This window comes from Heloderma suspectum, chromosome 4 (assembly GCF_057233095.1).
Source record: "Heloderma suspectum isolate Gila_16-S chromosome 4, 16-S_ref, whole genome shotgun sequence".
NCBI lineage: Eukaryota > Metazoa > Chordata > Lepidosauria > Squamata > Helodermatidae > Heloderma > Heloderma suspectum.
The window spans coordinates 130,014,518-130,040,829 of NC_139461.1; the positions used below are offsets into that span (position 1 = coordinate 130,014,518).

The 26,312-nt window shown below is 44.5% G+C and overlaps 1 protein-coding gene across 1 annotated transcript in view; it reads left to right on the forward strand.

Annotated features, from left to right (window-relative positions):
• CDH18 (cadherin 18) overlaps window positions 1-26,312 on the forward strand; it is a 401,711-nt gene that overhangs the window by 302,530 nt on the left and 72,869 nt on the right. Inside the window, exons 7-8 of the mRNA XM_084850558.1 lie at window positions 512-699; window positions 8,939-9,192. Of these exons, the coding sequence (XP_084706684.1) occupies window positions 512-699; window positions 8,939-9,192 (442 nt within the window). The remainder of the gene's footprint in view (window positions 1-511; window positions 700-8,938; window positions 9,193-26,312) is intronic.

The following is a 26,312-nucleotide window of genomic DNA, read 5'->3' on the forward strand; positions in this document are numbered from 1 at the left end:
ATAATTCCTAGCTTGCATGGCTAACAGTCAGGGATGAAGGAAGTTGTAGTCCAACAACATTTGGGGACCCAATCTATGTTTCCCAACATGTAACATTGGGAAAGGCTGGATTGGACTGATCATAGAAGATAGGTAGATCAATGGCTATTATTCATGATCGCTAAATAGAACCTTCATAATCATAGGCAATCTTTCTCTCAATATCAACTTCTTTGGGTGGACAATATTGCCTTCAGCCACTATATGTGGGCTTCCCAGTGAGAAAAAGATGCTAACCTTAGATGGTTGGATCTATCAGAGTTTTTCCTATGCTCTTGTTACTTTTTCTTTCCAGAGAACACTATTTCTTTAGTCTGTCAGGGAAACCTATATACGCTTTAGACTGGTGAAACAATATTGGGTACATTGCACTGAACTCCTAAATACTGTATGCTTTTAGGTATCATGTTTGACCATTTAAAATTCTCCTGCAGCAGAAGTTTTAGAAATGTTGCCTGGTTATCTTTTCCAGAACATTATCAGCTGTATGTTCCCGAATCGGCACAAGTTGGCTCTGCGGTAGGCAAAATCAAGGCTAATGATGCAGATGCTGGGTCAAATGCAGACATGAAATACACTATCATAAATGGGGATGGCTCTGCAGTGTTTTCCATATCAACTGACAAAGAAACAAGGGAAGGCATTATCTCCTTGAAAAAGGTAAGGAAAAGCTTTCTAGAAGGTTCCTATGTGAAAGATACTGAAAGCTTCTAAGGCTGCAGTCCTACCCAAACGTAAGGTCAAACAAGATATGACAACAACGGCTCCATCCATGTATTTAAACCTGAGATTGCTGCTATCATGTAGAAAGGAGGTGAAAGAAGGAACGTGGATAACAAGTGCAGAACCCTGATTCAAACTGTGGCTTACCTCCCCACATTTTATTTTCCAGAATATTTTTTTCCTCGGCCAAGTGCTGAGGAAAAAAATAAAAGTAGTGTCCTCAGGTAGGAGAAAAACTGTTGGGAAGTGAGCTGCAAGGAGGTAAGCCATGGCAGGGGAAAGATGAATACCTCACCAACATAACCTTTTAAAAAGATGAACTCAGCCCCCTATGTCTATACGATGGGGGCAGTTCTTTGTTCAAGCACATGGAACTGCCACAGCCACATTTAATTTGGGCCTTTCATGGCAGTAAGTCCCACTGAATTTAGTGCTACCTTGGTGGTGTGGCTGCCACAGAAACAAGGAAATGTATGAGCTTCCGTATAAGAAACAGTTTACATCAACAAATCTCACCAATGCCCCCCCCCCGCTGCACACCCACACAAGAAAGAGTTTTGCTGGCATTACTAACCTCTACCTGAACCACAAAAGAGGTTCTGTTGGCTTCAGTCATGAAAAGGAACCCACACAGTTTTCTGTGTCAGTGGCAGCTACTTCTGAAGACGCTGGAAAACAACCCAATATAAAAACAAAAAGACCCCTATGCAGACATTCCATTAACACTGGAAGGGGAGTGTGCTAGCCCCCTGGAAAAAATAGGGGTGAGATCAGGAGGGTGAGTGTGCTAGCCCCTTGGAAAATCAGGGTTCCCAATCATGTAAAGAATGGATAGAGGAGTCCCCCCCCCGCCCCGGTTCATAAAGTCACCCTCCATGCATAGAGGGTGATAGATATGGTGACAGAGTGAGTGGGACTAGCACACACACCCTCGCCCATTTACTCAATGCTGGAACAGAATGCCTGAATAGGGCTAATGTTTCTCTTAAACTGTTCTCTTAAACTAACTCATTTGGAAACTCATTTGGAAACTATAGGAAATGTAATATGGATAAAATCTGAGAGCACACATCCAAGGAGGCAAATAGTGTATGAATGTTCTCAGTTATCCAAATTATTATTATTTCCTGTTTACTGAGATTTTTAATTGCATGAAGACATTGTGTGCTATTGCTAGTGAATGGGTTGGTAGGTATAGAAACAACCTCAAGACATTTAACTTCTGAAATCGTGCGAGTCTCTCCTTCAGGAGTCTCTCCTGTGGCAGGGGAGATCTGGAAAGTAGCCTTCTGAAAATTATTGTTTGTAATACATAATGTATTCACAGTTGGTCTTTAGATGTGGAGCTTTCAAAAAGAAATACTAAATAAGTTATTTTCTTTGGTCATATACCATAATGAAATTATGTGTACAAAATAAAATTCAAAGTACAAAATATAATTCAAAGCAATACATAGAAGTTATCATAGTGTATTCTCAAACCTAAATAGATCAACCTTAATTGGGCCGGTTCACACATTCACAATTCTGGAAATCCCATAGATATGACAGGACATCGGGTGCATTTGTGCTTTCCATCATGCCTGTAGTATAATCTGTGATGTGTTGCAGGCATGTACATCCATATATGCATACTCCTGTTCCTCAGGATCTCCCCACAGCTTTTTTAAGGTGGAGTGATCATATGCTTTTGGCACGCACACACATGTTTCATGCTATGTGTTACATCATACACATGAAGGGGTGCATATGCTTAGCCAAAGCCTCACAAGATTTTCAGAATAATAAGCACGTGAATCTGGCCTTTTGGTCCCTGCCCAAAACCTTCACACAGCCTTGGATGGTTTCCTGGTTGTTGGTTGAGCAGCAGACACTGCTCAAGCCGCTTCAGTAAATATTTGTCTGCAGATGCCATGGAAGCCCATATGTGGAGTTTATCATGTGAGCATCAAAACGGAGTATTTTTAGCAGGACTTAAGTCTTCCTACCAGCTCTTGCTGAGTGTAATGTATTTTGTTTTCAGCCTTGTGGAACAGTGGACAAAATTGAACTTCTATTGCGGAATGCAAGAGTGTCTGTTGTTTCAGACTCTCTCAGTAGGGTTACCGGTTATAAAGCTAAAAAAGGCTGTATTTACTTAAGTACATGAGGAGAAGATGGAGGACTGGTGTTGTGATAAATGTAGCCCATTCTTCAAACAGCTACAAATCTGTATTAATACTGCCTATGATCCTCCATTATAAGAAGTGAAATAATTTCCCCACCCCACATTTATCCCTATGGCCAAAACACACAAAGATTGTTCTTATATCACCACACACAAAATAACAGATGAGGTAAGTGGCTGACAGTGCAGTCCTATGCATGTCTACTCAGAAATAAGTCCCAGTGAGCTCAGTGGGACCTATTCCCAGGTAATTGTATATAGGACTGCACCCTTACACATTCTAAACACAAAGGCCATGTGGTGATGCTGGGCTAATACACTTTGGGTATGCTGAAAATAAGCACTTCAGAAAAGTTTGACATGGCATCTTGTGTGCACAGAATGTACTCACAGAGAAAAAGCTGTCTACACCAAACAGTGGTGTTGGTATACACATACACACAGTGTTTTATGTGTGTGCAAATACACAATACACTGAAAATTATTAGCATGTGTATTTTTACTTGGTGTATTATTATTTTGTGCACACCACATTCATTGTCATTCCATAGACTAACTAGAATAAAAGGAATATATAAGCACCATCTTCTCTTAGTTTTCTTTTGAATAGCATCAAAGAGTTATCTAATAAAATATGCCAGTTTTAAGAAGTAGTTCTGTGTACACTGAGCCACTTGGGCCTTGGTGACGTATCCATGCATGTTGATCAGGTTGGCAAAACTGATGGGAAGCTTTATAGAAACTTCTGAAAGAACTCTGATTTGGGAAGGCTCATTCAAAATATGTGCGGGTGGTTTCCCATCAGTGTTGGGAAAGCATGAATATTACCTGTCAAGTGGCTCTCCGACAAGTCTGTCCTAAATGGCAAGTGTTACTCATTCTCAAAAGTAATAACTCTCTGGCCATCTGGGGGAATGAAATGAAAACAAATATATTTACTGTCTATCTTAAACTTCACTGTCTGCAACTTCGTCCTGTTGAGCCAATCTGAGGCAGAGGCATGACATTCTGGAGACCATATTATCTGAGGAGGCTTCCCAACTAACCCTGTCTTTAACAGTTTTTCTTGATTCCTATTGACCTTGAATCCCTATAAATACTTTCGCTGTAGGACATTGCCTGGTTATCAGATAACATTGTCTCTAGCCTTCTGTCCCTCCTTACTGACACTGTTTTCAGAACCATTTCTCAGGACGATGTGCGCAAATTTCCTAATTTGCACAGCTTTCCTCCATAAACTGAAGCAGGGCTGATTTGGTCTATGTCAGAGATTTGTACAAATTAGGAAATTTGTGCAAAGCACACTGCAAAAGTTGCACAAATTGAATGCAAGCACATAAATATATGAATATTTTCAGCAGTATGTTCATATGTTTTGTGAGCAAAGATGCAATTCTCATACAGTCCTAGCTTCAGCTTCCAATTCTCCTGAATTGGCTTTCCCAGCTAGTGATCTCAGCCTGATGATACTTGGTCTAACCTTCTGCTTTAGTGAACAATGTGAACTCATACTTTTTCTACAACCATCTCTCTGAATGTGGCTTGTGCAAACATACCAACATTCACTTCACAGAACATTGGTCCAGGTTATTTCAATCTGAGTCTTTATGAGTGCAGTGAAAATTCAGGATTGTGGGATTAAGTTTGAGGCTTGCAACCCTATACAACTGATCTTGCTGTGCATTGTGTGATGACAATGAGGTAGATTCTCTTTCATTGCACACAAGCTGCTCAGCGCCTTAAGGATTGTGTGGGATATAAATCTAATACAATAAGTAATAAATGATTACTGACATCCCAATCTCATTATCATGTTTGTCCTCAAAAAACATTGTTAATTTCAGCGGGACTACTTAATTAAAGGACAAATCACCCTGCTATATTCTTCCATGTGATTGTATAGATAGATGGGTACTAGGAATGGACAGGCACCCCCTCCCCCATCCAGATTATTGGGCACCCACCAAGCCCCTGACCCTGCTTGCATGGCCCCGGACCCACTCTCGGCCTCTCCCCCACATGCGAAGCCATGTGCACTCACCCGGAACCCGTCCGCAAGTGCCATTTTGCAGAAGAAAATGGTAATTGTGAATATGCGCACATTTAGTCTTATGCAAAATAGTGCCATGAACAGCCCATATATGCAAGATTACAGACATAAATGGGCCATTTATGCCTGTATCTTGCACAGATGGGCTATACATGGTACCATTTTGTGTTAGACTAAATATGTGCATATTCATGATCTTCATTGTCTTCAACAAAATGGCACTCGCGGTGCTCACGGACAGGTCCCAGGTGAGTACAGGTGGCTTGGTGTGCATGGGGGGGACAAGTGGGGGCAGGGGCTCAGTGGGCGGGGTTTCTGCCAGGTTCCTGGACCCAATCAGGTGCTCACGCCATCCCCAGTGGACACACAGCTACATGGAGAAAGGTTATTGGTTACCAAACTGAACACACAACGAGAAAGCAGCCATTCCATGACTACGTAAATGGCTGCTGTTTTGCTGTGTTTGTAGCCCAGATCATGTGGTCATGTACCTTTGCATGGGGAGAAATTTAGCAGTGTGTATCTTGAACCAATAATAATCTGGTTCAAGATTATTAGTATTTACATACGGTGCTTAGTGTGCAAATTGATGTATTCTCATAGCAACCCCAAGCTGCACTATTGTTATTTATTTACAGACTGGGGATTAAGGCAGGAGGATCATACCTAGTGAGACAGTGGTTGAACTTAGGTTTTCATTCAGGCTTCCAAGATAACTGGTCCATAACCGGTCCACCCAGCAGCCTACATTTCTAAACATTAATTCATATCCTTACATCTTCTCCATCTAATTTCAGATGTATTGTGCATCAGTCCAATAAATATTGCTGTAAACTGTTTCTCTTTAAGTGATTCTACTTTGCAGCAGTCTGCATTGCCATATTTTCTTTACCTCATTCTATAATCCTTGATGCAGTGAACCAAAGATGCATGAAACATAATTATGTAATGATTGCATAGCAAGTGGGGAAAAATATTTCTGAGATGATGTTCTTTTGGGGAACAAATACTCTGTTTTTGTCTTTACTCCTATAGTCCTAGGAGATTTCATAGTTCAGGAAGAATTTGCCTCTAAAATATATTGCAAAGAAGGAGGAGTACTTTGTTAGTTAAACAAATTATAAGACTAGGGGTATTAAATAGAGAGTCCAACTCTTTCAAATGCTATGAGCTTTTTAAGAAAAAAATTCATTTTTGCCTCAAAGTAAATGTATGTATGTATGTACGTATGTATTACAGTGACAGGAAAAATTCTGTGAACCCCTTAGGATTGTCACATATTTCCAACCTAAAATGCTATTAGATCGTAATTGAACCCCATAATCCTAGATAAAGAGCAATAGATAACCCGATTAAACAAATGACACACAAACGTGATGCTTTTTCAACATTTATTTATCCACAGCTGATTCAGCATTCAATATCCATGTGTGAAAAAGTATGTGAACTTTTAGATTCAGTCCCTGGTGGCACCCCCTTGAGGAGCAGTGACTTCCAGTAAGCTTTTCCTGTAACTGTTGGTCAGTCTCTCACATCAGTTTTGAGGAATTTGAGCCCATTCATCCTTACAGAAGAGTTTCAACTCAGTGACATTTGAGGGCTTCCTTGCATGAACAGCTTGCTTCAGGTCCCACTACAACACTTCAATGGGGTTTAGGTCCGGACTTTGACTAGGGCGTTCTAAAGCACAGATTTTTTTTTCTTTCGCAGCCATTATTTTGTAGCTCTGCTTATATGTTTAGGATCATTGTCATGTTGCATGACCCAATTTTGGTTCACCTTCAGCTCATGGATGGATGGCCTGATATTCTCCTCTAGAATCTTCTGATACACTGCAGAATTCATGGCTGTGTCAATGATGGCAAGCCATCCAGGTCCTGAGGCAGCAAAGCTGGCCCAAACCATCACATTCCCACCACCATGCTTGAAAGTTGGGATGAGGTTCTTCTGTTTGAACTCAGTGTTTGTTTTTCACCAAACATAATGTTTCTCATTGAGGCCAAACAGTTCTACCATTGACTTGTCTGTCCAGACAACATCTGTGTGATCTTTAGCAAAGTTCAGATGGGCAGCAGTGTTCTTTTTAGAGAGCAGTGGTTTCCTCCTGGCTATCCTTCCATGAGCAACATTCTTGTTCAGTCTTTTTCTGATTATTGAGTCATGAACACTCACATTAGCCAAGGTGAGAGTGACCTGCAGATCCTTGGATGTTCCTCTGGAGTTCATTTTTACTTCTTGGATGATGTGCTAGTTTGTTCTTGGAGAGATTTTGGTAGGATGACTGCTCCTGGGTAGAGTGACTGTAGTCTTGAACCTTCCCTATTTGTAGACTATCTGTATGACGGTGCATTGGTGAAGCCCCAAATCCTTAGAAATGGTTTTCTAACCCTTTCTAGACTGATGAGCAGCAATAACTGCTTTTCTGAGGTCAAGAGAGATGTCTTTTGATTGTGGCATGACATGTTTCCACACAACCATATGGTGAAGACCAAACTCACCAAGTCGCTGATCCTTTTATGGGGTGGGGCCTCCCAAACTCACCCCTGAAGATCTACCTATGTACTTAAAGACCTTATTCTAATTATTCTCTTTAACTGAGCAGATGCAACCAGGGGTTCACTTATTTTTGCACCTACCCTGACTCTTAAGTCCTCATTATTTGCCTAATTTATATATCGTTTTATTTCACAATACATGGAATTGGTTAATATAAACCCTATTGGATATTTAGAAAAGGACTAGTTTTGATTCACAAAGGCTATTACGGTAAAACTATGGAATTTTCATAATTCGCATTAGGGTTCACAAACTTTTTCTCACCACTGTATTTTATTCAATTCATGTTATGCAATTGATGAATCACAATGCTCCCAATTACACTGATTTAAACCCTGTCTGGCCCTATCTCACCCTTACCCTGGTCACCAAAAGCATTAAAATAAGCTCTTGTGAATTATCACTGTGTGAATATACATTTAAGCTTTACATAGAATTGTCACAAACCATTCTTGCATTTTTCACAGCCCACTGTTTCTAGTGTGTGTGTGTGTGTGTGTGTGTGTGTGCATGAATGCTTATATCTCAATAACAGAGCAGTCCTATGCAACGATGTACTTGTGAGCAAGTCTCACTATATTCAGTGAGGCTTACTCCCAGCTAAGTGCACATATGCTTGCACACTACATTTGTGAATGTTTAAAGTGCCACAAGTCCCTTCACTGTTTTTGCCACAGCAGACTAAAATAACTCTTATTTATAAATAATAAGGTGCTCAGTTTAGAAAAGCTACACAGCCTTACCCCTCCTGACAACTACCCAACAGAGCAAAGCATGTTGTTGTTGTTGTTTAAAGACCACCTTCTGCAATCTGTTCAGAAATGGGAACTAAGCAAGTCCTGCTCAGCCTCGACAGGTCATGGCTCATATTGCCCTGTTGAGAACTGGGTACAGGAGGGTTACCACTGCAAAAGAGGTCCTAGGGAAGTGCAGCTGGCCTAAATAGGTTCAGCCATGCTTTCCACTGATTGGGTAAGCCACATGAGGTAGCATAGCCAACCCAGTCCTGTGCCTGCCTCCCTCTAAGAGCTGGAGGCAAAAGCACCTCCTCCCCACTCCATGGGGCAAGGAGAGAAGTATGATTATGTACCCATCAACTCAGTGTCCATTTCTTGCCAGAGTCAGATGTTCCTATGCACTTGGCTCATCTGTGTTTCAAACAAAAGGAAATGGAGGAGCTAAAGTGAGTATTACCAAAACCTACTATAACTATAATGTGAAGGTGCTACAAATAAAGTGTAGAGAGGAAAGCTGAGGCTATGATCGAAACCATGGCATGTGAAGAAGCCTGAGGCTAGCAAACACACCTGACAGTGCAAATAAAGAAAAGAAAGAGCACATCTTGTAAAATCACTGAAACCCAAACTCACAGTGGTAATGCTACATTTCTTTTCTTCCCACAGCCACTCAACTATGAAAAAAAGAAATCCTATACTCTTAATATAGAAGGAGCAAATACCCACCTCGATTTCCGCTTCTCACACTTAGGACCTTTTAAAGATGTAACTATGTTGAAGATCATTGTTGGGGATGTGGATGAGCCTCCGTTGTTTACTCTGCCTTCCTATGTCATGGACGTTTATGAAAATGCCAAGATTGGGACAGTTGTGGGCACAGTAACAGCACAAGATCCAGATGGTGCTAACAACCTAGTAAGGTATGGTGGTATTAATAGACCTTCATAGAAGTGAAATAGCATGGGGGGGCAAAAGAGGGGAAGAAGATGTGCACGTTCCTCATAAATCCAGTTCCTTGCTTACCGGGAGCCGCCATTGTGAGCACGCGCAGGTCCTGTGGCGGAAAAGGAAGGGAACTGGCAAGATCCTGGGCAGTAGTGGTGGCGACACCTCTCCCCTCAGCATGAGCGCCAAGCCAATCAAAAGGCTGGTTGTCTCCACTGGGGGGAACAGTGGCAGGCAGTTCCCTCTCTCGGCCGTCTGAGGCTCATAAAAGAGCGAGGACTTGTGTGTTGGCTGGCGCCGTTGCTGTTGCTGGTTTCCCCACCCACCCACACCTGGTAATAGTAGAGCTTGCAATGGACAGAAGTCAGTTGCCAATAACGGGGCTGGGAAGGGCTTTTACCTGCCTTCTAATTGGCAAGAAAGGGGGGCAGGCTTTTCGCCTTCCTCATTGCAAGAGTAGTCTGTGTTTAAATAAGTTGAACTATTTGAGTGTTCTCTTGGTGGAATTGTATTGTTTATGTCACAACTTTGTGGGGCATGATAGGCATTGGGCTGGATCAATTTGGAAGGTAGAGCGGGATTGCCCCCCCCCCCGCTTCCCTGTGGTGGGATCCCCTTAAGGGATCTGGGTGGGTGTGGCACCAAGACCAGGCCAGCATGGTGGCTGCAGGCGTGCCACATCCAGGGTGGACGGAAAGGGTTCACGTTAGCGGTCTGCGCTGTGGTGGGCCTCTGACCCTTCCGCCCATCACCAACACTCCTGGCAGGCAGGCCAGGAAGGAATATCGGGCAGCAGGCGGGCTGCCTGATGAGGGATCCATGCCGTATGCCTCTGCCAATCCTATTCAAATCAATAAAGTTGTGGCCAATTTAATAACCCATTTAAGTTGGTGTCTGTAGTTTGTTCCTTTCATCCAGCACATGGACAGAATTAGACGCTGTGCCGCACAAAGCTGAACTATGGAAACCTGGCTCAATCTGTTCTGAAATATGAGACACTTTGGTGCTGATGCATTTGTTGTTTTGTACTTGTGTCATACCTGATTAATATTAATGACAAGTTTGACTGCAACAGAAGTCAGGGTGTCAGCAAGCTGGTCATGCCCTCATCCATTCTATCCCCTGCCCAGTTTTCCCTTTTTTTCTTTTCCGACTAATGCTCAACATTCTGTGGCTACTGAACACGATCAGACTTCGTAGGGCTTGGATTTGGAAGGGGAATTACCCCCTCAATTTTTTTAAAGGACTTTTTGTACACCTGCAAACCTTGGGGTTTCCCTGAGCATGCTGATTCCTCCCTCTTATTTCTCAGTGGCCCTGTTCAGCTACAGTCCTGTTGGCACTCGCCACTGGAGTTTGCTCATAAAGAGATTGATACTATTTACATAGCAAAATTACCAGTAAAGTTAAGAAACAGTCAGAAGCTCAGTGGTAGATCACATGCTCAGTCTTTTAAATGAAGTCTTTAGTATCTTCAGTTAAAAGGATCTCAATTAGCAGGAATGGGAATGACCTCTGCTTGGGACCTTGCAGAGACACTACTGGTCAGAGTAGACTATTTCTGGGCTAGAAGGAGCTAAGGTTTGACTCGCTATATAAGGCAGCTTCATCCCTTCATATAGCAGTCTGCTACAAAGGAGGGACTATGCATATTTGTCTGCGTCTTATTGCATATAGTTTTGTGCACTGTAAAGGTAATGCATCATATTACTTTCTGTTAATGCTTCACATTATACTTCCCCCCCCACCCACACAACTAATAGGTGGCATGCTGAGGAATGCTGAGTTTGTAAAGTTGCTCTGTTTTACATATTGTGCAAAACCTTCTCTGAAGCACTGTTGACATGAGGAACAAATAAAGAAGCTTGAAAAGCTCTGACAAAGAGCCTGGAAGTATTAGTTAAACTAGCAAAATTAGTTAATTGCCTTTATGATGAGTCAGGGGAGGGTGTATATATTTCCAAGCCGCATGCATATGTATGTGGGAGGGTGACACACTGCACTTCCTAAGAAGTGTCTCTTAAGGGAGGCCAGTGCAGCTTCAGGGGTAGCATGCAGTTCCTTCAATATAGTCCCTCAACTGCAAGAATTCGTGTTTCCCCCATAGGAGTGAATGCCTGCTATTTATTTATATGGCAGAATCTGAAGTTGTGTACTGAGAGACAATGTTGGTGTGGGGGCTAAAACTATAACTTAACCCTATTGATGCACGTTTCCTGGGGGAGGTTCTGCCCTCCCCCCAACCTTGTTGTTGATTCCATTCATTTTCCCCTGTTGAACCCATTTCCTTTGAAGGAAATAGGTGTGTCTCATGGTTAAGGGATGAAATATGGCTAGATTGTGCCCAAAAGCTTTTGTAAACCATCAATCACTTTTGCAAATGATAAGTAAATACACAGTATCCAAAGATTCAGTCCGTGCAGCTTAGGATCATAAGGTTTAAGAAGAGGCAACACCATGATGTCACAATTTCATGGCAGCATTGGAGGGATGAAAATCATGCTAGCATTGGTGGGATATTATTATGGACTTGCATAATGATGGCAACATTTTAAGTTTAGGGTGTTAAATCTCCAAATCTGAACCTGCTTTCCTCCCACTGAAGTGTTTCTTCTGGCTTAGGTGAAATATTAAGTCTAGTGTTATGGTTTTGATGTGCCAGATATGGTAGGAAGTTGCGGTGGGGGGAATTTTTCCCTTTAGAAATAATAAAATGAAGGTTGTGTTGCTGTCTCTAAATGTGTGCATTCTGAATGCAAACAAGCAATCTCCAAAATGGGATTAGAGTAAACCGTTTTAGCAACAAGAACCTAAATCCTAATGGATATTTGCTGCAGAAGCCTAATCCTTTTATTATGAAATTGTTGTAAATTTCTTGTTTACCAGTGTGAGAAAGAAACTGGAACATGAATTTCTAAATTTAATTGTGTTTTTGTCCATGTTTAGATAGATAGATAGATAGATAGATAGATAGATAGATAGATAGATATTGATTAAAGCATCTCTTCTGTGCTTCATATTACTAACACAGCCAAATGATTCGCATGAAATGTTACAGGATGCCATTTTGTATCATTCCAAACCACATATTTATTTTCCAGGGGTCAGAAATATTTGCTGCCAAATGCCACAGTTATCAATTGTCAAGTTATTATAACATAGGCAGTCATGGTAATTGTCATTCTCTTATTACCCAAGGAATCTGAGAAACCCTCCCTAATACATATTGCTGCTTTTACTGATAGTGACATTGCCAGATTTCATTACTCTTTTGGAATACAAATTTCTCCAACTCATCATGGGTGACTGCACTACTTACAAGTTCTCTTATGGATTTAAATGTTAATTGAGCCTCTAAACATGTGCAGGTCAGCAAAGAACCCAGAAACTACAGTTTTCAAGGGCACTTAAGTACTCAGTAGGGATGTCTGGTCTGGTCCTGTGAAAACTACATATCCCAGAGGTCCTTGCATCTGGGATGTTGCCATTTGTCACAGCTACAAAGAGCTCCGAGACATGTAGATTCCTGGACACTTGACCAGGGGTCTAGAAATTATGGCTATGGTTTGATAGTTTCTTCTAGCCAGCTGTGAAAAACACGATAGCACTAGGGATGGGCAAATAAGTGACATTTGAGAATTCTAGGATTCTCCGAACATCATCTTGCTGCTCATCTCATGTCTGATTCCTGTACATGTTTATGGTTGATGCTGGCTCTCCCTGAACAGGAAAATTGCTAGGAGTGTACGAAACCCCTCTTACCTGGCTCTGCCAGGCTCCACAGGTGGGGGGAAGCACTCCGTCCCTCCCCCCGGAATCCTCGCTGGGCGGCTCCACTCTGCGGCCAAGCTGCGGAGCCGCCGACCAGCTCTGACCGCCCACAGCCAGACATCCAGCCGCTGGGCAGCCCTGCAGAGATGAAAAAAACCGCAGCGTACGCAAACGGCGGTAGCCGTCGCCATTTGCGTATGCTGGGGTTCCCACCCCCCGCCGTGATAGTCTACGTAAATACTTACGTAGCCTATCACGGCCTCCACAGGGACGCAAATGGCATCCCTGCGTTAGCTGTGTGTAACGTAGCCTATCATGGCTGAAGAAGGAGGAAGCGAATGGCGGCCAGGACGGCCACCATTCGCACAGCAGCACGGACAGGAGCAGGTAAGTGCTCTGTTTCGTGCACCTTTTGTGGGGTGGGGGCGGCGGGCACTTATCCTGCGCGCCTTTTGTGGGGTGGGGGGTGGGGGCTTCATTACGTGACGGTTTTCGGGGCGCTGAATGCACTGGCATTCGGCCTCAACGAGATCCGTCGCGGAATTCTCTGACATCCCTAAAAATTTCACAAATCAAGCAGTGATCAAATTTGCACAACTTTCCTCCCTAGACTAAAGAAGAGCCGATTCAGTCTATGGGGGAAATTTGCAGAAATTAGGAAATTAGCACAAAATCAAACTTGGAAAGTTCTGCAAATTGAACATGCGCACACATCCAACAATTTGCAAACATTTTCAGTGGACATGTGCTCATGTTCGTGATCTCATTTAGGGCTTCAAACAGGGCATGTTTGCATGTTTTGTGAGCAAAAACAAAACTGTCATACATCCTTAGATAGCACAATAATATTATATTAATTTATCAACGCAAATATTGACCCAGTTCGGATGAGTATTTGAGGCTTCATAAATGATGGTTTATGAAGCTTTGAATGAGTATTGGGGCCAAGCACTCCTTCTTTGCCCCCCCCAACCCCATATGAAGATCCTGGCTTGTATTAAGACAGAGTTATGTATAATGTCTGAAGAGTAGGGATGTACGAAAGTCACTTACATTTTAACGAAATGTGATTCGAGGTGGGGGGGAGGCGCTCCATCCCTCCCCCTGAAATTCTGCCGGGGGGAGGGACTCCGTCCCTTCCCCCCCAAATCCTGGCTGGCCGGGTCCGCAAATGGCGGCGGCCGTAGCCGCCGCCGTTTGCATCCCTGCAGTCAGCCGTGATAGGCTACGTAAATGTTTACGTAGCCTATCACGGCTGAGTAAAAAAACAAAACAAAACCACACGTATGCAAATGGCGGCGCCCATGGGCGCCGCCATTTGTATTTCTTATTTTGGCACATCTAGTCTACGTAAACATTTACGTAGACTACGGCGAAAATAAGGGGAACGCAAATAGCATAGACTCTACGCTATTTGCGTTCCCCTTATTTTTGCCGTAGTCTACGTAAATGTTTACATAGACTAGACGTGCCAAAACAACGAACACAAATGGCGGTGCCCATGGGCACCGCCATTTGTGTACGCGCGGTTTTTTTTTTTTTACTCAGCCGTGATAGGCTACGTAAACATTTACATAGCCTATCATGGTATTTTTTTAAAATCTAGCCGTGATAGGCTACGTAAATCTTTACGTAGACTATCACGTTTTTTTTTTTTTACTGGAAGTGGCAGCGGCGGCAGCTGGTCGGAAGACCATCGGAGCCACTGCCTCCAGGAATTTGCTCACCCCTGCTTTAGAGGAAATGTTGATAGTGGCTATTTACAAGCCAGTATTGCCAAATTGACATGGCGTTCCTTATTCGGGCATGTGTAGTCTACGTAAACATTTACGTAGACTACAGCGAAAATAAGGGCAACGCTATTTGCGTTGCCCATGGGCGCTGCCATTTGCATACGCGCTTTTTGGGTTTTTTTTTTCAAAGTCAGCCGTGATAGCCTACGTAAGGATTTACGTAGCCTATCACAGTGTTTTTTGAAAATCTAGCCGTGATAGGCTACGTAAATCTTTAGCCTATCACGCTTGCTTGACTTTTTTTTTTTTTTACTGGGAAATGGGGTGGCGGCAGCCGGTCGTAAGACCGGCCGCTGCCACCGAACCACCGCCAAACCGCCGCCAGGAGCCGCCAGCACCAGGGACATTCAGGAAAGGTAAGTCCCATCCCGGGGGAGGGCGGGGGGGCGGACCGTTTCTCCACTAATTTTGGGGGGCCGAATGCGTTGGCATTCGGCCTCCCGGAGATTTGTGGAGAAATTCTCCACCATCCCTATACTGAAGAAGTTCTGTATCGAGGACAATTTAATGAGTAAATAGCAATTGTTACCTTATAGATAGCCTGATCCTCTGCTAAGTTAGGTGCCTTTAGTCCTGGACACTTAACTCTGAGCTAAACCTATGAGGTCATGCAATAAATATATGTCGATTTCTGAAGCTTTGCTATCTGCTTTAATTATAGTTGTTTCCATTCTTCCTCTCCTTGTTTCTTTTCTTTCCTTTTTCTCTTAGACTAGCTTTCTTAGATTTTCAGTGTATTAATTCATCACATTTTAGTTATAAGTTCAACAGAGCAAAACAATGTCAACTTCCATGCTGTTAGATAAGTGACTGCTTCTTAAGGTAAAAAAAGTCATTTTTAAAATCTGCCACTGGTGTTAGGAATTTTTCCTTGGTTTATCATTGTGAATGCTGTTTTTATTATACCAGCTGTTTTCACTTGACAAATACATGTGAAAGAATATGAGCAGATACCCAGCAATTCCTTTGGATTCTATGGGCTTTTACTTGGTAAGTTTTAGATTTTTTTCCTGTATGGTAAAACTTCGCCAGTCATTGCCATGAATCTTTTCACATGCATACGTAGTTCTCTGGTAAAAACCCAGTTCTTATATTTACATATTAGCTATGATGCTGTGTTATAGTACTCTGTTTATCCTGCTGTGAAAATATCCCTATAGGTATTTTTTAGCCATGCAAGCAGCCTTAGAATATACTTTGTATATTGAAAGTCTCAAGTTCCTGTTATTGCCAGTCAAAGGATCCTGGAAAGACCACTGTCCCTTGGAGAGTTTGTTTGTTTATTTATTTATGTATTTATGTATTTATTTATTTATTTATTTTATACCGCTGGATATAACAAAATCCCTCAGCGGTTCACAATATTAAAATGCAATATTAAAAATACAATATTAGAACAAAGCATTAAAACTAGGGATGGGTGAACTCACCTGGGTCTGCCCTACACCCTGCTTGATGGACCTCCGCTGGCTGGCTGCTGAAACTGCTCATGCCATGATGATTTTCTCTCGATTCCCATGGCGCTTCCTTCTCAGCTCTCATCCTGCCATCACCACAGCCACCAAGCAACTGCACCCCTCTCTGCTGGGCACCAGCAGAGGGAGGAGCAGTTGCTCAGCTGTGGTCCCTCGTGCTCTCCTTCCTTGCAAGAGAAGTGCAAAGGGTTGCAGGAGGTGCGGGCCTTTTCAGTACAGGCCAAGTTTAAATAAATGTCAGCTGCCATTTAAATAAAATTGGCCTTTACGAAATAGGCACAGCTGCCAGTCCAGCAAGGAACAGGGACCACCTCACTTGCCTGACTTGGCACATGCCGAGTTGGGCAAACACAGAGGTCTGCAGACTGGTGTTTGGGGGGCCAAACTGGTGGGAACCGGCCAAGCAAAAGCCCCCAAACAGACGCTTCTGACATCCCTAATTAAAACACAGCATTAAAAACACTACCAATCAAAGAGCAGTAAAATGGAGTGGCATAATTAATGTACAGACAGGGAAAGCCTCGGTGAACAAATGTGTTTCCAGGAGGTGTTTAAAAGATGTCACATCTTTTGCCTCCCAAACTATACAAGAGAGGGTTTTCCAGATGGTAGGTGCTACTTAGGGATGTACGTAAGTGACTTACCTTTCGCGGATTATGTTGATGGTGGGGGGGAGGCGTTCCGTCCCTCCCCCCCGGAATCCTCCAACGGCCGGCTGTGCTCCGTGGCAGCTCCGCGGAGCAGTCAGCTAGGCCCAGCCAGGCCAGAGCCGTCTGCAGCTGGATTTCCAGCCGCGGAGGGCTCTGGGTAAAAACAACAACAATGCGTATGCAAATGGCGGCGGCTGTGGCCGCCGCCATTTGTGTTCCTTCTTTTTACCGTCTTAATCTACGTAAATATTTACGTAGACTATGATGGCTACTGAGTACTCCGAGCAGCTGACTGGGCGGGAAGCTTCAGTCTGTTTCCCGCCTCCCAGCTGAGCAGAGCAAGCTGCTCCAGCTGGTCCAGGGACTACAGAAGCAGGCAAGGTCCCAGACAGCGAGCGAACAGAGCGAGCGAACAGGGGGAGCAAACAGGAGTTGGCCAGGGGAGTTGCAGTGGTTGAAGAGACAAAGGAGACAGAGGCTAAGAGGTAAGTGGGTTGCAGGAAGCCCAGGGGGCTGCCCTTTATCCTTCTGATTGGCTGTGAGCTCACCAGGTATGTCTGCGAGCTCCAACTGAATTGGGGGGTGGGTGGCCTGAGTACTCCCAGCAGCTGACTGGGCGGGAAGCTTCAGTCTGTTTCCCACCTCCCAGCTGAGCAGAGCAGAGCAGAGCAAGCTGCTCCAGCTGGTCCAGGGACTACAGAAGCAGGCAAGCTCCCAGAGAGCGAGCGAACAGAGCGAGTGAACAGGGGGAGCAAACAGGAGTTGGCCAGGGCAGTTCGGCAGGGGAGGTCAAGGGGGAGGCCCCTAACATTTTTTTAAAATTATTTTTATTTTTTATTTTAACTAACTTTTTTCCATTTATTTGTCTTGTAACACACTTTCACACCAGTGGGACTCTGCTTTTAACCTCTACTGAGTAGAGGAGCAGGCACAGGCTAGTCTAGAACAATCACAAAGCTAGACACAAAAAGGGAAAAGAGGCTGTGGAAGGACAAGACTCTCCAGTGGTGGTGACCTGCAAGGTGTGTGCAATGTTTGTTTTCTTGCCTGAGAACAACATGGCCTACACCTGCAACAAGTGCAAGTTGATCACGCTGCTGGAGGAAAAAGTAAGTGGACTGGAGCGGCGACTGTCGACCCTCCGGGGAATAAGAGAACACGAAGAGTTCTTGGACAGAATGGGGGAACTACAGCAGCAAAGGGCAGACCAGAAGCTTGAAGAGCAACAGCAAGATGAGGCAGTGGGAAATGCTGAGGTGAAGAAAAATGGAATAGAGGATACTCCTTAGAAAAGGGTGACAGTTAGGAGAAGAAGAACTAGACGCCACTCTGCACCAGTGGAAGCAGTGGAGCTGTGGAACCGATTCCAGGTACTTGCGGATGAGACTGGAGGACAGCCTGCAGAGGAAGAATCACAGGGGAACCTGCATGAGAGTGAGCAAGAGGCTAAAGGTCAGTCAAACAGAGGCAATGAAACCCAGGCCTACAAGAAGAAGAAGAGAAGAGTGGTAGTAGTAGGAGACTCCTTGCTGCGTGGGATTGAGACCCAAGTATGTCGCGAAGACCCATGGACTCGCCAGGTATGTTGTCTCCTGGGAGGACAGATTAGAGACGTGACTGAAAGGTTGCCTACACTCATAAAGCCCACTGACAGGTATCCCTTTCTTCTCATCCATGTGGGAACAAATGATACCGCCAAGCGGAGCTACGAAGAGATCACGTCAGACTTTGAAGCTTTGGGAAGGAAACTCAAGAACTTTGGGGCCCAGATAGTTTTCTTATCCATCCTTCCAATAGTTAGAAGAGGGATAGAAAGGGAACGAAAAATACTCCGGGTGAATGACTGGCTATGAAGGTGGTGCCGACAAGAGAGATTTGGATTCTGGGACCACGGGCTATACTTCCTGGAAGATGGGCTGTTGGCTAGGGATGGGTTGCACCTCACAAAGGATGGGAAGAATGTGTTTGGCCACAGCATGAAGAACTTCATCAGGAGGGCTTTAAACTGAATCCTACGGGGAAGGGAGATGTAATGTTGGGGGTAACAGTGGACATAGGCGCATGCACTGCAATGGAGAGAACAGCTCTGATAGCACCCAATAATAGTCTTCAGACACATGTAGGAAGAAAGCCAGACTATGAAGCACATGGTCTTCGATGTCTATATACTAATGCCCAGAGTATGGGAAACAAACAGAATGAACTTGAACTCTTAATACAAGAGGGAAATTATGACCTGATAGGTATAACTGAGACTTGGTGGGATGACTCTCATGACTGGAATACAGCAATTGAAGGATATAACTTGTTCAAAAAGAACAGGAGGAACAGAAAGGGAGGTGGGGTTGCACTGTATGTGAAAAATACATATCTCTGCACAGAAATACAGGAGGAGGAGCTTGGTAGCCCCATCGAGAGCATCTGGGTTGAAATAAATGGAGCAAAGAATAAAAGGAACCTGGTGGTCAGAGTCTACTACCGGCCACCCAATCAAGAAGAAGACAAGGATGAAACTTTTGAAAAGCAAATAGCCAATGTTTTAAGGAAGCGTGATGTAGTAGTAATGGGGGACTTCAATTTCCCCAATATTTGTTGGGAAACAAATTCTGCAAAACATGGCCCCTCCAGGAAATTCCTGACTTGTGCGGCAGATAACTTCCTCCTACAGAATGTCGAGGAAGGAACTTGAGGATTGGCTATCCTTGACTTGATCCTAACCAACAGAGATGACTTAGTGGATAAAGTAGCAGTTACAGGAACTCTGGGGGAAAGCGACCATGTTGTACTTGAGTTCTTGGTTCTAAGGGAAGCAAAAGCCGAGTGTAGTCAAATGCGTACCCTGGATTTTAGGAAAGCTGATTTTCATAAACTCAGAACAATGATCAGTAAGGTCCCATGGCAAGCGATGCTAGCGAGAAAAGGAGTCCAAGATGGGTGGGAGCTTTTAAAAAAGGAAATTCTCAAGGCACAATCACAAGCAATTCCAACAAGAAGAAAAGGTGGAAGACAACAGAAGAAGCCAATGTGGCTTCACAAAAAGCTTAGGGATGACCTGAAAACAAAAAAGGACACATATAGGAAGTGGAAAGAAGGCCAAGTAACAAAGGAAGAGTACAGGCAGATAGCACAGAATTGCAGGGATGGCGTCAGGAAGGCTAAATCTGAGAATGAGCTGAGGTTAGCAAGGGATGTTAAAAACAACAAAAAGGCTTTCTTCAGCTACGTGCATAGTAAAAGGCAGAGGAAAGAAATGGTGGTTCAGCTATTAAATAAGGATGGCAAAATGATAACAGATGACAAAGAAAAGGCAGAGGTGCTCAATTCCTACTTTGGCTCAGTCTTCTCCCAAAAGAGGGTCTATGACCCCCCTGGCAAAGGCGAAGTACAGGCTGAAGGGGCAGGATTGCAGCATGAGATCGACAGGCATATGGTCAAGGAACACCTCATTACTTTGAATGATTTCAAATCTACAGGGCCAGATGAACTGCATCCTAGAGTCATAAAGGAACTGGCAGAAGAACTCTCAGAACCGCTGTCTATTCTCTTTGAGAAATCATGGAGGACGGGGGAAGTGCCAGATGACTGGAGGAGGGCTAACGTTGTCCCTATCTTCAAAAAGGGTAAAAAGGAGGAACCTGGGAACTACAGACCAGTCAGTCTGGCATCAATCCCTGGGAAAATTCTGGAGCAGATCATAAAGCAATCCATCTGGAAGCACCTTGACAACAATGCCGTGATTACTCGAAGCCAACATGGATTTGTCAAAAACAAGTCCTGCCAGACAAATCTGATCTCTTTTTTTGATCAAGTAACCTCCCTTGTAGACCGTGGGAATGCTGTAGACATCATATACCTCGACTTCAGCAAAGCTTTTGACAAAGTGCCCCATGATATCCTGATGAGCAAACTAGCTCAAAGTGGGCTAGATGAAACAACAATCCGGTGGATCCACAGTTGGCTACAGAATCGGACTCAAAGAGTGCTTATCAATGGGACCTTCTCAAACTGGGGAGAGGTAATGAGTGGGGTACCGCAGGGCTGAGTCCTGGGCCCAGTGCTCTTCAACATTTTTATTAATGACTTGGAGGAGGAGGTGAAGGGAATGCTGATCAAATTTGCAGATGACATGAAATTGGGCGGGATAGCTAATACTTTGGAAGACAGAAACAAAATTCAAAGTGATCTGGATAGAGTGGAGCGCTGGGCAGAAAACAACAGAATGACATTTAATAGGGATAAATGCCAAGTTCTGCACCTAGGAAAAAGAAACCAAATGCACAGTTACAAGATGGGGGATACGTGGCTCAACCACACTACAAGTGAGAAGGATATTGGAATTGTTGTGGATCATAAGCTGAATATGAGCCAACAATGTGATGTGGCTGCAAAAAAGTCAAATGCTATTTTGGGCTGCATTCATAGAAGCATCGCTTCCAAATCCCGGGAAGTACTAGTTCCCCTCTACTCAGCACTGGTTAGGCCTCATCTGGAGTACTGTGTCCAGTTCTGGGCACCACACTTTAAGAAGGATGCAGTCAAACTGGAGAGGGTTCAGAGGAGGGCAACAAAGATGATCAGGGGACTGGAAACAAAGCCCTATGAAGAGAGACTGAAAGAACTGGGCATGTTTAGCCTTGAGAAGAGAAGACTGAGGGGAGATATGATAGCACTCTTCAAGTACTTGAAAGGTTGTCACAGAGAAGAAGGCCAGGATCTCTTCTTGATCATCCCAGAGTGCAGGACACGGTATAATGGGCTCAAGTGACAGGAAGCCAGATTCTGGCTGAACATCAGGGAAAATCTTCCTGACTGTAAGAGCAATACGACAATGGAACCAATTACCTGGGGAGGTGGTGGGCTCTCCCACACTGGAGGCCTTCAAGACGAGGCTGGACAGCCATTTGTCAGGGATGCTCTGACTTGGATTCCTGCATTGAGCAGGGGGTTGGACTCGATGGCCTTGTAGGCCCCTTCCAGCCCTACTAGTCTATGATTCCATGATTCTATGGCGAAAATCAAGGGGAACGCAAATAGCGTAGCGGGTGCATTTGCGTCCCCCTTTGATTCCCCATTGTAGCCTATGTAAATATTTGCATACACGTTGTATTTTTTTTAAACCCACCCCCAACCATGATAGGCTACGTAAAGATTTACGTAGCCTATCACGTCTTTTTTTTCTTTTTTTTTTTAAACCTAGCCATGATAGGCTACATAAATCTTTACGTAGCCTATCACGTCTTTTTCTTTTCTTTTCTTTTCACAAGCCTGGAAATGGCGGCGGTGGCAGCCGGTCGGAACACTGGCCGTCGCCGGAGCCGCCGCCACCCAGAAGATCCGCCCCAGGTAAGTCTCGTCCCGGGGGGATCCACAGGGGGGGGGGCAGGCCATTCCGCCACAGGTTTCGGCGGGCCAAATGCACTGGCATTCGGCCTCACCGAGATCCATGGCGGAATTCTCTGACATCCCTAGTGCTACTACAGAGTTGTGCTAGTGAGAGCTGATATAGATCGTATTGAACTAGCAGCCTGTCAGGGTGGAAACTGAGCCCATAGAGCCCCAGAGCAGTTCTGATTCTGAGGAAGAACAGCAATCCATGGGAGAGGAGCGCGCTCATCGCTTGCAGGCACAGCGGCAAGGAGAGGTTCCTCCTGCCAGCATTCCTGGAATAGATAGTGACCCTGGCAGTGAGAGAGCGCTGGAGGGGGGCTTGCTGGATGCTCGGCGCAGACACAGGGAGCGACGACAGATGGAGGGCGTTGAAAGGAGGCGTTCTGTTCGTTTGGCGCTAAAACAACGGTCGCGTCCCGAGGAGAGGATCTCTCCATAGCCCATAGGTTCAGAGTCTTCCCACGGTTCTCCTTCAAACGGGGACCAACTGCCTTACCTGGAGTTTAGGCTACTCTGCTATCTGTCCCCAGTGCAGTTCCTTGCTTAGTCGCTAGGGATTAGTATCTGTAAGAGTGATAAAGGAATAAAGCCTTGGAAAGAATCCTCGTCATCTGTGTCCTGAGTTGGCTATTGGTGGGGACTGCAAGAGGCAGCTAGGGCGCTCGTGACACAGCCTACATTGAGCATCTTATACCTTTCCTGAAAGAATTGCACTGGCTTCCAATATGCTCTGGGCCACGTTCAAGGTGATATTATTGTAGGGATTCAGAGAATTCCACCATGGATCTTGGTGAGGCCGAATGCCAGTGCATTCAGTCCCCCGAAATCAGTGGTGGAACGAAGCCCCCCCACTCCGCGAAATGGGCTCAGAATGGAGCACCTACCTGCTGCCATCCGCGCTGCATTGCGAATGGCGGCCGCGTCTGCGGCCGCCATTCGTTTCTTCCATATAGCCGTAATAGGCTACATAAATACTTACGTAGCCTATCATGGCTAACCCAGGGACACCATTTGCATCCCTGCGGGAGCTGTGATAGGCTACGTAAGTATTTACGTAGCCTATCACGGCAAAACTAAGGGACGCAAATGGCGGCGGCTACGGCCGCCGCCATTTGCGTCCCTGCAGGCTGCCCAGCAGCTGGATGTCTGGCTGTGGGTGGCCCCGGCCAGCGGCTCCACGGAATCTCTGCGGAGTGGAGCTGGCCGGAGAGAATTTCGAGGGGAGGGATGGAGCGCCTCCCCCCCACCGTGAATATCACCCTTCAAAACAGTAAGTGACTTTCGTAAATCCCTATATTATTGACATACAAGGCCCAAAGCAACTTGGAACCAAATTATCTGAGAGAGCACCTCCTCCCATATCAATCTGCTCATTCATTGAGATCTACAAATCAGGACCTCTGATTATCTCATCACCTACACATGTACATCTGATGGTAACCAGAAGGAGGGCCTTCTTGGTTGTGGTGCCCTGCTTTTGGAACTCTCTCCCCCATGCAGTATGACAGGCGCCAACCCTGTAGAAGATGTATTTGCTTACCCAAGCATTTGCTGATTTTAATGCTTCACTTTTTAAATATTTTCTGCTTTACTGTGGATTTTTTATTTTATTGTATTTTTAATGAATTTTGTATACCACCCTGGAATTTGTTCATGATGTGTGGTATAAAAATATTTTTATTAAATATTGATCTAAGCCAGGAGTGGGCAAGTGCTCAAGATCTGGGGGCCATTTTTGCCCCCACCCAATACCCCCCACAGGCCACACCGGGAAGAAAGAAAGAAAATAAATAAATAAATAAATAATTTAAACTGCTCCGTAACACTGAGCAGCACTAACTAAAACAGTAAATTTAGCTTGTTTGCAAGCTAAATTTGACTCTTTTAGCGTTCCACAGCATATATAGAGTACTAAAATAGACCAGTTTAGCGTGCAAACAAGCCAACCTGTCCATTTTAGTACTCTGTAGCCACAACAGAGCACCATTTTGTTTCTAAAAAATAGCCTAGTTCGGGGTGTGTCAGAGGACAGTGGGTGGCAGCATAGGCCACACTGGGGTGGGGGCACAGGGGCTGCATGCAGCCCATGGGCCGCATGTTGCCTACCCCTGATCTAAGTAGAGAGCAGTGGGATATTTGGGGAAGGCTGCAGCATGTGATTTGTATGCCTAAGGTTCAAGTTTCAGGTTCCAGGATCTTGGGCAGTAATGCTGGGAGGGACCAATTCTGGAGGCTTTGAAAACCTGTTACCACTTAAAAGTAGAGAATGCTCAGCTAGGTAGACTGATTGTCTGACTCAGTATAAGGGAGTTTCATATGTTCAAGGCTCAATGTTTATGAAAGGATTTCAGTCGTGGCTTATTTGATACTTTATCCATCTTAATGGCATTCATTAGCTATTAAATGTAAATTCCATGAGCTCTGTGTCAGATCACTATCAAGCTGTGTTCTGTATCTGATTGCAATCCTGGATACAGGCCACTTGTCTTCCTGTGAGAAATCTATGGGAGGATGACACTAATCCAACAAACAATTAATGAGCATTTCTCGTAATCCACTTTCTGTGCCCTGGTTCAGGACATTCCTGAAGCTGAGACTCAGGAGATGTCAGAAATACATTTTATATCATTAATTTAATGCTTTGTTGGATTGACTTCCCCACGGATCAGCTTTAGAATGCCAACCATGCTGTAACAATCCAGAGGGGCGATTGTTTGTTTTGAAGTCATTGGAAGTATTAATAGAATGGCCAGAAGTGCTCTCTACTAGCTTCATGTGATAAGAAGTCTCCTTATCTCAGGAACAGACCTTCATTCACGTCCTCATAACTTCAAGCCCCCTTGACCAGTTTTGATTTCTAGTCAGTAGAACATTCAGTTTATAGAATGTCCTCTCCTATTCCACTCCTTTTGATATGATGACCTTGATCTTATCGGGGGAAAACAACAACGACATTTTGCTTCTCTTGAAATTCCTGCAAATTATTTGTCTGAGTAGGACTCTCCAATTTGCCCCATTTTGCTTTTGGCAAAAACTGGTAGCATCTCTAGAGATGCATTTGTGCGCCTACATGCATGCACACACACTTTGCCTGAGCTGACTCTTAATGGAAACTCTTACTGGATATTTCTGCAAGAGACTCTGATGTATTCATTTCAAGTGCCCTTCACTGTATAGAACAGGCAGAAGTTGACGAAACTTCAACCATTTTTCCAAATGTGTTGGTACTACTAACAGATAGGACTTTGGCAAGTCACTAAGGTAAGTGAGGGGAACCCCTGGCCCATGGGGCAGATGTTGCCTGTGAGGCATCCCTGATTGGCCCATGCCCACCTCCTCAGCCTCACCCCCTGCAGCATTTAGGCTTGAAAAAGCTTTCCACTGGAACAAATGGGAGGCTTTTAAAAAGCCTAATTGGAGCATGGGGTGGGGGGTAGGGTTGAGGGGCCACAGTGGGAGTGAGAAGGGTTAATCCTACCCTCCCTGTGTGCTGTGACCCCCCCATCACACCCACCTGTCCCACATGACAATTAGGGTGGAAGCCTAATTGCGGCAGGGAGCATCTTCATGTGGAGGGGGAGTATGGTATAGCCCGCCCATGTTTAAGTTTGGCTCTGCCCATTTTTGGCTTTGATGCCTCCCACTACTGGCATGCAACTCCCAGTAGCTAACCCATGAGGGAATGCAGCCGTCATGGTAAAATTTCCCCACCCCTGTGGTAAGGGAATGCAGATGAGCTTTAGCAATGTAAATAGATTTTTCAGTGGTTTTTGTGTCAAGAGAAAGTAGGTGGTACACCTTCACATTCATGTAAAAACAACACTTTTGGCCAATGCCTTTGCTTTGTGCTACCACTGTCATGTTCCAAAAGCCACTGTTTCTAAAATACTAAAATTTTATAGATACTTCCTTGGGAATGTTATTGTTACAGGTTCCAATGCAATGGGATATGACTGAAAATTAAATTAGAGTATGTTGTAACAATGGCAGCAGTGGGGAACCTTCTTCATTTCGAAGG